General features: G+C 38.2%; 1 protein-coding gene across 1 annotated transcript in view; it reads left to right on the forward strand.

Annotated features, from left to right (window-relative positions):
- The first annotated feature begins 328 nt into the window (after positions 1-328).
- The window catches only part of Cfap20dc (CFAP20 domain containing), a 227,833-nt gene continuing 214,471 nt past the window's right edge, over positions 329-13,690 (forward strand). Inside the window, exons 1-3 of the mRNA XM_026402052.2 lie at positions 329-564; positions 3,132-3,221; positions 6,035-6,128. Of these exons, the coding sequence (XP_026257837.2) occupies positions 544-564; positions 3,132-3,221; positions 6,035-6,128 (205 nt within the window). The 5' untranslated portion in view covers positions 329-543. The remainder of the gene's footprint in view (positions 565-3,131; positions 3,222-6,034; positions 6,129-13,690) is intronic.

Below are 13,690 nucleotides of genomic sequence, written 5' to 3' on the forward strand. Positions count from 1 at the left end.
GGGTTGCCCGAGCAACCTGACAAACACCTCGCAGCAGGGGGTCGGAGAGAGCAGCCTAGACAACGCAGTGCGCAGGCGCCTAGCGAGAGCCAATGGGCGCCGCCGAGAGGTGGAGCCGCCGGGCCCCGCCCATTTCCGAGGGGACTCGGGGGCGGGGCGGCCGCGGGCAGCCTTTCCTAGGCGGGTTGGCTGGGCGGTTGTAGGTGGCAGAGGCTCGCCGGTTCGGCAGCGGCCGTCTCGTAGGTTACGCACACAATCACTCCCCAGGGACAACCCGGAGCCCGCCCTAGCAGCTGCGTCCTCACCAGATCGGGGCACCCGGGAGGAAGCCGGGGCCGCGATGGTGCGGGTCGTCGGCTCCAGGTGCAGCTGACCCGGGGCCCGAGGGGCTGAGAAGAGCCTGACCTAGTCCCAGCCAGGCACCAAGCTCTGCCCCGCGCGTCGGTCTCCGGGTTCCCGCCCGCGGATTTTCCAGCCTTCAGGGTCACGCCACTCGCTGGAAGCCCTGAACTCTGCCCCCAAGCCCCGGTCCCCTCTGCGGGAATGTTCAAAAATGAGTACCAGGTAAACTGAAACGGCTCTCCAAACTGTCCATAGCTTTCTCCTCTTGGGTGAGGTGGCTCCTGATCCGGGGAAGACAAAGAACAACCCCCCTCCCCTGCCATCCCTGTCACAAGGGATCTTTTTCAAGGTTAAAAAAAAAAAAAAAAAAAAGATTTATGGATGAATGGACTTTACCCAAAAAAAGATAAAAAGAAATCAACCAACACGTGTAGATTGTAGAAATCAATCTACACGCCTATGATTTGGGTTTTGTTCACTCTCCAGTGTTTCTCAAAGTGTATAAATTATGATGCTGATTAAAATGCAGATTTTACAACCCCACAAAGATCTCCTGAATCACAGTCTTGAGGGCAGGGCCCAGAAATCTTGAGTTTTAACAAGCGCTTGGGGTACTCGCTATGGATGTATATCATGCTATCTCAGAAGCTAATTATGAGTAAATGCATGAATGGGTGAAACCCAGAATGAAAACAAGCACTTTGGCTAAGTGCTGTTTTCTTTTTTCTGAAACTGGGGTTCAGTGAATATCAAATATTTGGGGTCAATGAGGATCACTTGGTGTACTTGTGAAAATGCAGATTTCATGATCCTCTTCCCAGAATTAGTGATTAAAATCTTTATAGATTGGGGTGAGTTCATTTATCTTTTTAACAACTTCCCTCCAAGTGATTGGGATGCACGTAGAGCAAGGATCACACTCAGTGACCTTGTTTCTTGGTGTTTCTCCGTCACCTTGACTATCCTAGGATGTCTCCATGCATGGCCTGCTTTCCTCACCTCACTATGCATCTCCCTTTTTGCTGGTCTCTCCTGTTGTATCCTCTTCACTTCTGTTGGAGGTTACACTGGGTAGTCTGTTTACCATCCTAATCCAGCTGTTATGAACTTTGTCACTGTGCCTGAACAGTAGTCCCTGGTCTCCACCACTTTGTTAATTTTAACTTTTCACCAGATACCACCACCTATCCTCAGAGTAAGTTGCAGTCCTCTTTCATTAAAAGGTTTAGAACAAACTTAAAATTTGTCTCATTTCACGTAAAGTATATTATCCTAAAGAAGCATATGCCCAGCCAGGTGCTGTGGCACATACTTTGTAATACTAGCGACACAAAAGGCTGAGATAGGAGAATCACAAGTTCAAAGCCAGCTTCAGCAACTTAGTAAGGCCCTAAGCAACTCAGAGAGACCCTGTCTCAAAATAAAATTTTAAAAAGAGCTAGAGTTGTGGCTCAGGGATTAAGCACCCCTGAGTTCAATCCCTGATAACTCTCCCACCCCCAAAGAAGCATGTGCCTACCATGGGAAACTTGGAAAACATGGGGAAGCAGAAAAAAGTGGGGAGAAAGTAAGTTTGTTTTCTCACCCAGTGCAATGGTTTTTTAAAAAAACTCAGCTGTCTCAAATTTTAGATTTTTAGTAAAATATGAACCACCCCCAGAAGCTATAGTAATTCTATCCCATATACAGTTTTTCACAAAACATTCCCTGGGGAAGATGAAATTAAATGTCCTCATTTTAAGTGATTATGTACTAAAAGCCAGAAGCAAAAATATCTTTATATTATTGAGAAAACACTAAAAGTTAGAAATTCTTTACAAAAATTGGACATTTTCTGCTATGTTGCTTATACTTCATATTTACTCTCATTTTAGATTCTCAAATTTTGTAATAAATTCTCCCTCAGAGAAAATCATCTTATGTAATTCCCCTCTTTTTACAATTTAATTATGTGGACTTTTAGTAATGTCTTTAGCATTTTTGAATAAGTGTCTCTATGTTCTCAGGCTCACAATTGGGAGCAAATTGACTATCTATAGAAATGATTCTGGTTTTCTCATATAGATTACTCTCCTTTTCTTAGATATCTCCAAATTGATTGGTATTAAATAAATCAAAAAAAGATATTTTAGGAATGCTCAAAATAAGAATTACCCTGTAATCCTTCCTAGGCCTTTTTTTTTTTTTTTTTTTTTTTTGGCTAGTACTGAACTATTTAATTTCCCCCTCTTTTGAATAATCTTGATGGTAGTATTGAATGATCCCTCTCTATGTGCATGATGATTTATATTTACTCTCCTGGTGATCCAACAACCCATTTTATAGAAGTTAAGTAACTACAAGGTCAGATAGCTTAGAAGCCAGTTTTGGAGCCCTGATCAATATAACTAAAAAGCTTGTATTCCCAGATAATTATCAGAATTTAATGACTTCATTTGAGAATTGAGTTTTAAACCCTTTAATCTGGGTAGAATAGAATGTTTTGCAAGCATGATCTATACATGTCAATAAAATGAGCCCCACATGTAACATTAGTGATGCATAATTTATCATGCTTTAAGAATAAATTCCATAAACAATAAATCCAAGGTGACCCAAAGTCACAATGGCTATGGCTTCAGTGCAAGCAAGACATAAAGTAGGAATAACAACAGGGATAATGTTTCCTCCCGGACCTACTTAACTGACAGATGCTTTGAATACTGGTTTTAGACTAGGTGGTGGATCCTATTTCCTGCTTAGCATTATATTTCACTTTAATTTAAATGTCTTTTTTTTTTATTTTCTAGGGAGGTGCATTTGTGGAAATCTTTAGCGCTCAGGGCAAAAATCCTGGTGCAAAATGGAAGATCCTTGGTAGTCCATCTGTGATTTGGAAAGTAAGTGTTAGAGCCACAGGAATCCTCGGAAGAAATGTGAATGAATGTTGTAGAAGAAGGGGCTTGATTAAGATTTCAGAATGGTTTCCCCTGTTCTCATTCTTTCACTCCAAGCCCTTTCATGACATCATTGCTGCATCCTGGACACCACTCCTGAGCTGTGTAAGGCTTCAGCAAGTGGCTCCTACCTCTTCTCTGTACTCCAGCTCCTGCTGTATCATTTTAGGAGACTTTAATGTCAGTGAGGAAAATCTCTCTAAGTCCTGGGACGCTCAGATTCTTGATTTTTTTCACTTCTTTTGACCTCTTCAACCTAGCTGCAGCATTCACACCCACTGTCATACCCTAGAGCTGAACACTGTAAACTGCAGGATCTCTGATGAAATTACTGAGAACCCCAATCTTTGCTTTTTTTCTTTTTCTTTGAACCCAGGACCTCACACATGTTGACAGCGCTTTCCCACTGAGCTGCATCCCCAGCCCTGTGTTCTATTTTCATTTGAGGCAGGCTCTCACTAATTCACCCAGGCTGGTCTTGAACTTGCCATCCTCCTGCCCCAGCATCCCAAGTGGCCAATCCTTGATTCTTAAGGTTGCTTGTTCGTTTAATCTCCTCTATGTTCTTCAGTCTAATTGGGACCTTTAGGCCCTGACCCCCCCACTTTTCTCTTGTGTTTAGTTTTATATACTTATTTTCTGTCTTCACTTCTTTTTCTTTTCAACTCAGAAACCAAAGTCTGTCACTTCAATCACTTTCTGGTCAGGACCTTGTCCTTTCATCACGCCTACTTGGCCAATGCTTTCTTGATCATCAGTCTTTTTCTTTGCCTGCATTTGGGCTCTTCAGTTCCTTTGGACAAAACATCTACAGCCTTTCAGGTTGATAATAGGGTAAATCCAACCTGAACAGCCCAGAAAGTTATCCTATTATTTTCTTAGTCTCTAAAATGATTATTTCTCCATTATCTCCTGGTTTCCAACCACCAGACTCCCTCTTCTCATTCTTCAGTTCACACCCAGCACAAGTCCTGCTCATTCATCAGACGACCTCATGCCCTGCTTCACAGGGAAAACAGAAACCATCTGATAGAAGCTGTCATCAAGCATAGAAATCTGTGTCCATCCCTATCTTTTTGTCTCTTATTCTATATAATCAAGACAAGAATCCCATTCTTAGCGACCTTAAATAAGTTCTATGGATATGACTTAAAACTACTATTGATTCACTACTTGCTGTTTGTCAAACATAGCACTAAGCACTTTACATTTGTAATGTTATGTAATCTAAAAAATAACCTTGTGAAATAGGTAACTGTATACCCATCTGATAGGTGGAAAAACTACAGCATGGAGAAGATAAGCTCAAAATTACACAGCTGTTACTATGAATGAGATATTAATGGTCTTTGAGAGTCAATAGTGGGACGATCAAGAAGGGGTTCCCAGAGGAAATGATATTTGGGTCCTAAAACTGAGCTGGGCATAGGAAGGGGCCAAAGGATAAAAGAGAATTTCAGGCAAAGAGAAATATGTACAAACTCCTTCTAGCAGGAGAGAGCTTGGAATTTTCAAGAAACTGAAAGAAGTCTGTTGAGGAGTGGGCAAGATAGGAGATGAGGTTTGAAAAGCTCGGCCAGGACCAGAGTATGCATTAGTTTATGACCCTGTTGAAGATATTAATAAGCTATTGAAAGGTTTTAAGTACATGCCCAACTTGTGCATAGATGGAATAAGTAATATAGTTGATGCATGAATGTTTATTTATATACATGGAGTAGAAATTGGGATGGATGTAATAGACTTGTTACTTAATTCATAGCCATTAGTTATAATGCATTTTTTAACATATACAAAAAGTCCAACATAATGCCAAAGAATCTGTTAAATATTCTCATGTAAAAAGGAAGTGTTTATAATTTTTTTTTTGCAGGTGCGGGGGGGGGGGGAGGAACTGTACCGGGAACTGAACCCAAGGACACTCTATCACTGAGCTGCATTCCCAGCCCTTTTTATTTTTATTTTGAAACAAGATTCTTGCTAAATTGCCCAGGCTGCTCTTGAACTTGCAATGTTCCTGCCTCAGCTTCCCCAATAACTGAGATTATAGGCATGTGCCACTGAACTCAATGAAGCGTTTATACTTAATAGAGAATTTGCTCCCAGATAATAATGCTATTTCCCATCAGCACTTTGACTGATGGAAATTGTTCTCTTACATATTATAGGTTTTTCATTTTCAGTTTTTTTGTTCCCTGATTCTCCTACCTTAGCTTTTCAGTTAGCCTTAATTATAACATTTTAAATCATATTGATTTTAATTAAAAGATATACAGAATTTCATTGTTACACAGGTGTAAAATAATGCAATGATTAATTCTATTTGAGCCATGGCCTGAAACCAAAGAACTTCTAGGCTGGATATAGCATAAGTTAAATGGTTTCTTGTACCACGACAAAGAGTGATCTTCAGCCCTGTGCAATTAGACAGAAATACATAGACTGAAGGGGAAGAAGGGCAATTAAATTCTGGAAACTCTAAATCAGTGACCTGGGACTCCCTGAAGTTAGAGAACTTCTTATCATTTGGAGGAAAGATGTCTTGATATAATAGGGGATTTGCCAAGTGGCTTATGTGGCTTTTATATTCCGGTTCCCAGCAAGTTTCAGATGAGAGTATCATCAAGGCCTGAGCCTGCTTTTAAGTCATTTGAATATGGGATTCTTTCCCCCCTGTGAATTTGCACTCTTCAGTTTTATAGAAAAAGCTGAATAAAATCCACTTCAATTACCACCGTTTTCATTTTGTTCTATAGGAGTTTGATAAAGAAGTTAAAAGTTTTGTGTTTGTCCTGGAAGGCAGCAGCCAAACAAATAAAATTCAGTTACCAAAGGAGAATAAGCAAATCCGTAAGTATAATTTTTAATATTGAAACTTCACATTTGATAAGGTTATGCTTTTATATCTCATAAACAGGCATATTACTATGACTTCTACTGGCATCTCTTGATGGGAAGTGATGTGATTTTGTGATTTTTTTTTTTTTAATGTAGAAAGTATCTACACCAGGTGCTGTACTGGGGTTTTCTAAAAATGTATTCTGCCTCATTAACTACTGGAAATCTACAAGTGAGACTTAAAAGATGATTTAGGAGCCATTAATTATTATAATAATTGCATTTATCAAGCACTAACACTGCATTAGGAACTGAGAATTTTATATTTATTAACTTTTAATCCTCATAATAGCTCTTTTACTGATGAACAAACTGAGGTTGGCTCCTCCATCAAGAACTCAGGTAGTTAAGTTTTGAAATAAACCCTAACATACAGGAAATTAATTTGAAGGAAAAAATCTATCAAAAATACTATATGAGATATTATTTAGTGACATCATGATTCATATGCCTTTAGGAATATTAATAGATAATAAGTATGGCTATGAATTTATAATTTAACAAAAGCCAAAGAGTTGATTTCAATTATTATTAACTTTGGAAATTAGAATCAGCATTTTAAAGCAGAAAGAACCCAGAGAAAACACATAAACCCAGTTATAGCAGAGATGAGGTTCAAATTCAAGGCTTTACCACAAGAATTTGAGTAAACTGACGTGATTTAAGAAATATAATTTATCAAAACAATTAATCAGATCTTCTACCAGCTCTGTCCTATGTTTAAGTGTTTAGCAAATATAAGCAGACAATTCTGTTTCTTTCATTCATCATTTACTTAGTCCTTCCTTCATTAAGAACCTTTATTGAATACCTTCTATACATCAGGCACTATGAAAAGAACTGTTTTCTTCTGGTTTCTTAATTTTAATTCAACTTTCTGAACTTACAGGAGCTCTGTGCTTTATGTACTATTTCCAGCATCTACATACATGTTTTAGATTTCTCAGACATGAACCAAGCCATAAGCAGCATAGATAGAAGTTGATGTATATTAAAGTGGTTTGCCAATGTTTTAACTGACATAAGAAATAGAATTTAAAGAGAAGAGTTACTCATTGTTTTAAAAGACTTGTTAATTTATCTCCATTTATAAACCAGGGGATCTTCCTAGTGCCTCTCTGCACACGCATGCGTGTGTGTGTGTGTGTGTGTGTGTGTGTGTTTTTAGTGACAGATTTCTTTTTTTTTTTTATTTCCACATAAATGAGGTGAACTAAGATGAGCCAGGGAAACATGTCTAAAACTATATTTTATTCTTACTAGAGACACAGTCCATCTGTTCCAGGATACTGACTTTGTGAGACAGATTACATTTGATTTGCAGGAACATGATTTTATTTTAAGTGTGAGTTCTTTTGGTTTTTTCTGGCTGGACTTATAAAGCCCACCTGGACTTCCATTTAATGCCCTTAGCATCTACGCTCGTGGTCATGTTATTGATAGAATCAATCACTTCTGTTAACTTTCTCATTTGGCTCTGAGAAAGATTCCTTCTCTATCCAAAGCTAAGTGATTAAACATAAGTTCCTCTTTCCCAGTCTTATCTAAGCTTTCTTTTTTCTTTCTTTCTTTTTTTTTTTTTGGTCAGAAAAAAATTTAATGTGTTATAATTACCTCTTTAAAAGGAAAGATGATGACTTTTAATTGGAAGAAACAGGAAAGATCTTTTAGTGCATTTCTTGTACAATGCCCTGTAATTAAAGACTAACCTGTTTTTTATGTAGCACATGCAGCACTGTAACAGATCAAACAGTTTATATAGTGCCCTGCACTCGTGCCTCTAAGATTAGTTGTTGGGAATTATTCATAACAGAAATTTATAGAGTTATTTTTACTTGCATAATATGACCTTCTGTATAGGGTTGGTATGGTTAACTTTAAATTAAATGACGTGTCTGGAGTAGAGAAGTGGCTTTCAATTAACATTTCTAAATTAAGTTCAATTACCATCACATATTACTATTTGAAGAGTAAACACACGCTTTATTTATGCAAACTTGACATTAGGTCTTTCATGTGTGTTTCTGATTATATTAGGTACTTAGGAAGAAAGTTTAATAATGAAATTATGCATGTTTAGCTTCATAAATAACAATTTCTGAATCAACTTATATTTGAGGATTTCTGAATACATCCAAGTTTTTTCACTCAGCACCTACCAGATAAAGGAACACATGCTACCCATTATCACATGGGTATATTTCTCTAGGACAAGGACCTTTAATCATCCTCCTTGTACCCCTAACTTAGTGTCTGGCACACAGGTTATGTTCAAGAAGTTAGTTAAGTTTGCCACACTAAGAAATCATGAAATTTGGGGGGCTGAGGTTGTGGCTCAGTGGTAGAGCACTTGCCTAGCATGTGTGAGGCCCTGGGTTTGATTCTCAGTAACACATGTAAATAAATGAATAAAATAAAGATCCATCAACATCTAAAAAAAAAAGAAATTATGTAATTTGGATTATAATTCCTAATGGTAACTCTCTTACCTTGATAACGAGACTTGGGTAACTCATTCACCAGTTAAATAAATTGCTGCTTTTCAGTATGGAACACATCATACAGAGTTGTCCTGTGAGAAGCATCTCTGTCACACGTGCTCATCTCTCATTTGGGAGGTCTTCAGTACCTCCCTTTCAAGGCTCATGTTTTGAGTACTGTATTCTCTGCCTCTGGCATCTGAATCAAATGGTGGGTCCCTGGGGATCCGTGTCACTGAAGTCTTGTATTCATCTGTGGTTTGTACTCTGGATGATGAGGTCACCTTCAAGAGGTCCTCTGAGACCTCTTTATACCCCTCCTTTGGTATCTGGTAAACTTCCTCTGCTTAAAAACCTTTAAATGGTTCTGATCTCACCATTCTATGGATAGTGCGCTTGTGGAAGTCACTGGTGACTTCTGTATTCCTGAACCCCATGACCAGCTCTGAGCTGTCATCTTCCCTCACCTATCATTGGAGAACACTGGCAGCTCCTTGATACACTCTCCTCACTGATCCTCCAGGATTCCCGCCTCCGAGTTGGCCTCCTGCTTCACTGACCTTTCTTAGTCTCTTTTTGAGACTTCTTCTTCCCAACCAAACTTAATGTCAAAGTGCAACTCAGCGAGACTCTGTCTCTAAATAAAATACAAAATAGGGCTGGAGATGTGGCTCAGTGGTTGAGTGCCCCTGAGTTCCATCCCTGGTACACCCCTCCCCCCCAAAAGCCCCACATATTTATAGGACTATGAGGTGTCTGGTACCCTCTTTTATTTGTTCCAATTAGTTATAGATGACAATAGAATGAATTTTAACACATCATACATAAATGGAGGGTAACTTGTCTTTCTTCTGGTTGTACATGATGTAGAGTTACACAGGTCATGTAGTCATATATGCACATAAGGTAATAATGCCCAATTCATTCTTTTATCCTGCCTACCCCCATTCCCCCTCCCCTCCCTTCATTTCCCTCTGTCTAATCCAGAGTAACTCCATTCTTCCCTAGCCCCCTCCCTTATTGTGAATTAGCATCTGCATATCAGAGAAAACATTTGACCTTTGGTTCTTTGGGATCAGCTTGAATATTTCACTTAGCCTGATAGTCTCTAGCTCCATCCGTCTACTGCCAAATAGATAATATATTATTATCTGTAATAATATAATAATATATAATAATATTATCATAATATTATTCTTCTTTAAGGCTGAGTAGTATTCCATGTGTATATATTCTGGTATCCTCTTAACCCTCTGATCTTTCTCCTTCCTTTGTTCATTCTAATCCAATGGTAGAGAACTCATTGCTGTATCGAGACAGCCTGCTGCCTTAGCACCTGTGCACAGCTATATCCTTGACCCGCAGCACCTCTCCCTGGAGAGCCACATGGCTCACCTTCTCCCCTTCTTCAAGGAAAAGTACCCTTTTCCTCGTGGCCCACCTGGCCTGTACTTAAGTGGCAACCTGTACTTTCTTTTTTTTTTTTAAATTGGTTGTTCAAAACATTACAAAGCTCTTGACATATCATATTTCATACATTATATTCAAGTGGGTTATGAACTCCCATTTTTACCCCAAATATAGATTGCAGAATCACATCGGTTACACATCCACATTTTTACATAATGCCCTATTAGTAACTGTTGTATTCTGCTACCTTTCCTATCCCCTACTATCCCCCCTCCCCTCCCCTCCCATCTTCTCTCTCTACCCCATCTACTGTAATTCATTTCTCTCCTTGTTTTTCCCCATTCCCCTCACAACCTCTTATATGTAATTTAGTATAACAATGAGGGTCTCCTTCCATTTCCATGCAATTTCCCTTCTCTCTCCCTTTCCCTCCCACCTCATGTCTCTGTTTAATGTTAATCTTTTCCTCCTGCTCTTCCTCCCTGCTCTGTTCTTAGTGTACTTTCTATCCCTTCTCCACTCTGGATCTTTTACCCAGCTTTACCCACCCCCTGCCCCACTTAAATCACCATCTAACATGCTGAATAATTGTCACACATTGATTTGTTGCTTTTCCTCAACATCACTGGAAAGGAACTGGCAGAGTGGATTTGGCTCATTTTGTTCCCTAAGAACAGTGCCTGCAACATGGGAGACACTCAAGTAAATCTTTATGGAATGAATGAATGTCTGAGCAGCTTCCCTTTGATTTTAGGATGACCCAAATCTTTCACGTGGCCTTCAGGGCTCCCCATGATTGGATTCTGGTATAACTACTGCTGCTTTTCCTCCTTTGTGTCTCCTGCCAGCCCATTAAACCTTTTTAAGTTAATTTCATCTACTGTCCTTTCCCCCCACAGGACATGGTATTCTCTCTGCCTGCTATTTGTCCCTCCACCCCTTGTGATTATTCCTCCCGGCTCAGTTCCAGTGTTATTTCTTTAAGAAAACTGTCACTTATTATCCTCTTCCCCTGCAAGGACCCAGGTTTATATACTGTCATAGAACCTTGACTTTCTATTTCATGGAATCAGAATATTAGTTCAAGAGGGCAGAGACCATGTCTCTTATTTGCAGCAAAAACTTCAACAATAAGTCTTTTATACATAGTAGGTGTTCCACAGATCTTTGATGAATGATAGGGCTAATTTAATTCATAAAAATGATCCTGTGAGGTGTGAATCTAAATTAGTAGCCATAAAATTACTAATTTAGTAGTGAATCTAAATTAGTAGTTTTATGGATAGAAAATAAGAGGGTCTAGACATGTTTACCAATTTGCCCAAGGGATGTGGAATAGTCATAATGATGGTATAACTGATTCTTTTTATTTATTGAGATGGGAGAGGTGTATCTCAGTGTGTTTTTTTGTGTGAGGAACCATGGAATAACTTGAGTCCTAATTTTTCAAGGCACTTGTAAAGAATGTACTGTGGTCTCATCTCAACTCTTTGGATACAATGTAACTCTTGTAAAATGTATGTGAGATGTATATTCTATCATTTGCTTTATTGAAATGACTGGTAAGCTAATGTTTAAAACTCTAATGGTGTTTTACTAATTGTATTTTAAATATTCAAAAGATGAAACAGGGCTAATTTCTTCAAAACAGGCAGGTTGGGCACAATGGTGCATGCCTATAATTCCAGCAACTTGGAAGGCTGAGGCAAGAGGATCACAAGTTCAAAGCCAACCTCGGCACTTTAGGGAGGCCCTAAGCAACTTAGTGAGACCTGTCTCAAATAAATAAATAAATAAATAAATAAATAAATAAATAAATAAATAAATAAATAAAAAGGGCCAGAGATGAAGCAGTTTGTCTCATGCAGACAACAGATTGTAAAACTGCAGAAACCAAGGAAAGACTAAATTTTTATGTATCTTAGTACTTGATGGACATTTTTTTGATTAACAGTAGTTCCACATTCAGTCTTACTTAGAATGATCCTAATACAATGTAGGTATGAAGAGTCAGTTTAAATTTACTAGGCCCCTGGAAAAAATATTACTATGGAGTTTATTCAGCATTGACACACAGGATCTGCCTGCCAAATGTTATTAAAGTATTTTTTTCCTTTGTCAGATCATCACTATATGGTATCATCCTACTTCTTTTAATCTTAGAAGTTAACCTTTTACAAAGCTGTCTTTTTGGAGGATTCAGAACTTTTCTTTTCTAAAAATGCTCATACAAAAATGTATAGCTGTCTGTGTTTAAAGGGAACAGGGCTGATTCAGGGAGATCTGTGGCATAAATTAGGGACCTTTATAAAAGACTGATTTCATGTACCCTGGTGCTCTCTCATAGGGCCAATCAGTGTTAGACTCGAGAGACTTGACCATGGCTTATTTAAAATTTGACCTCAGTTGATATCTCACTTTGATTTTGTAGATCAGAATTCTCTCTGCCTCACTGGCTCTCCCCATGAATATGGTAGAGTCAGATTCCTAGAGAATTTTCTAGGGTAAACCCTCTTATCTCCTATCTCTTATTATATTGCTTACCCTACTCTTGGATCTTTGGACTAATTTATAAACTTAGTACTTTTAAATAAAAGTTATCCCTGTCTGATGAAAATCTTATTAAGCATATTTGATTTAATATGTATATTGTTTAGAAACTAAGTCTGGGATTAAATATAGGAAATGATTAAGGTGTTTAGAAATGTTATAGGACAGTTTACCATAGGAATTACAAACCAGGAAGTCCTATATAGACTACCAAAATGTACTGTTACTTTAAAATACTTTAAAGCCTACTGAGTCAGTATAAATAGAAAGTAGCATTTGTTTTAGACCAGTTACCTTCTGGAAATCTTTTCTCCACCTACTATTTATAGGAAATGTTCACAGATTCAAGATGTCTCCATTTCCTATACATCCAGGGAGAAAGTTCCTAAATTGCATGTTTTAGGAGGTATGATCCTAAATATCTGTGAAGAGTATCCTAATTGAGAGATCAGACGGGTATGTTAGCCCAGTAGCTCAGGAGGCTGAGGCAGGAGGATCTCCAGTTCAAAGCCAGCCTCAGCAAAAGCAAGGGGCTAAGCAACTCAATGAGATCCTTTCTCTAAATAAAAATACAAAATAGGGCTGGGGATGTGGCTCAGTGGATGACTGCCCGTGAGTTCAATCTCCAGTAATACCTCCCCGCCCAAAAAAACCCCAAACTAATTGAGAGATCAAGCAAAATTTCAAAGCCTAAAAGGCATTAAATGCCTCTGTAGAGATAATATAAAAATCAACTGATCTTTTTTAAGCACTTGTAGATTTCAGCTATCAAAAGTGCTACAGATATTGGTTTTTCTCCATATATTTTTAATCCAATGAAACTAGTGATAGAAAATAAAAATTAACAGTTCTTACTTTGTGCCCATTAATTAAAAGTATATTAAATTAAAAGGTATTATAAATGAAAATATGTTCCTCCATCCATCTCAGTATGGACACATTTAAAACCATATGATCTAGATATGGCTCATCAAGCTTTCAATTGTAGTTGTCAAAATTAGAATTGCTTTTCTTGATCTATTGTTTTTTATTGAGTTGTTTAGTACTGTTAAAACTGTCAGTGAATAAAAATGA

Source organism: Urocitellus parryii, chromosome 3 (assembly GCF_045843805.1).
Source record: "Urocitellus parryii isolate mUroPar1 chromosome 3, mUroPar1.hap1, whole genome shotgun sequence".
In the NCBI taxonomy this organism is placed as follows: domain Eukaryota; kingdom Metazoa; phylum Chordata; class Mammalia; order Rodentia; family Sciuridae; genus Urocitellus; species Urocitellus parryii.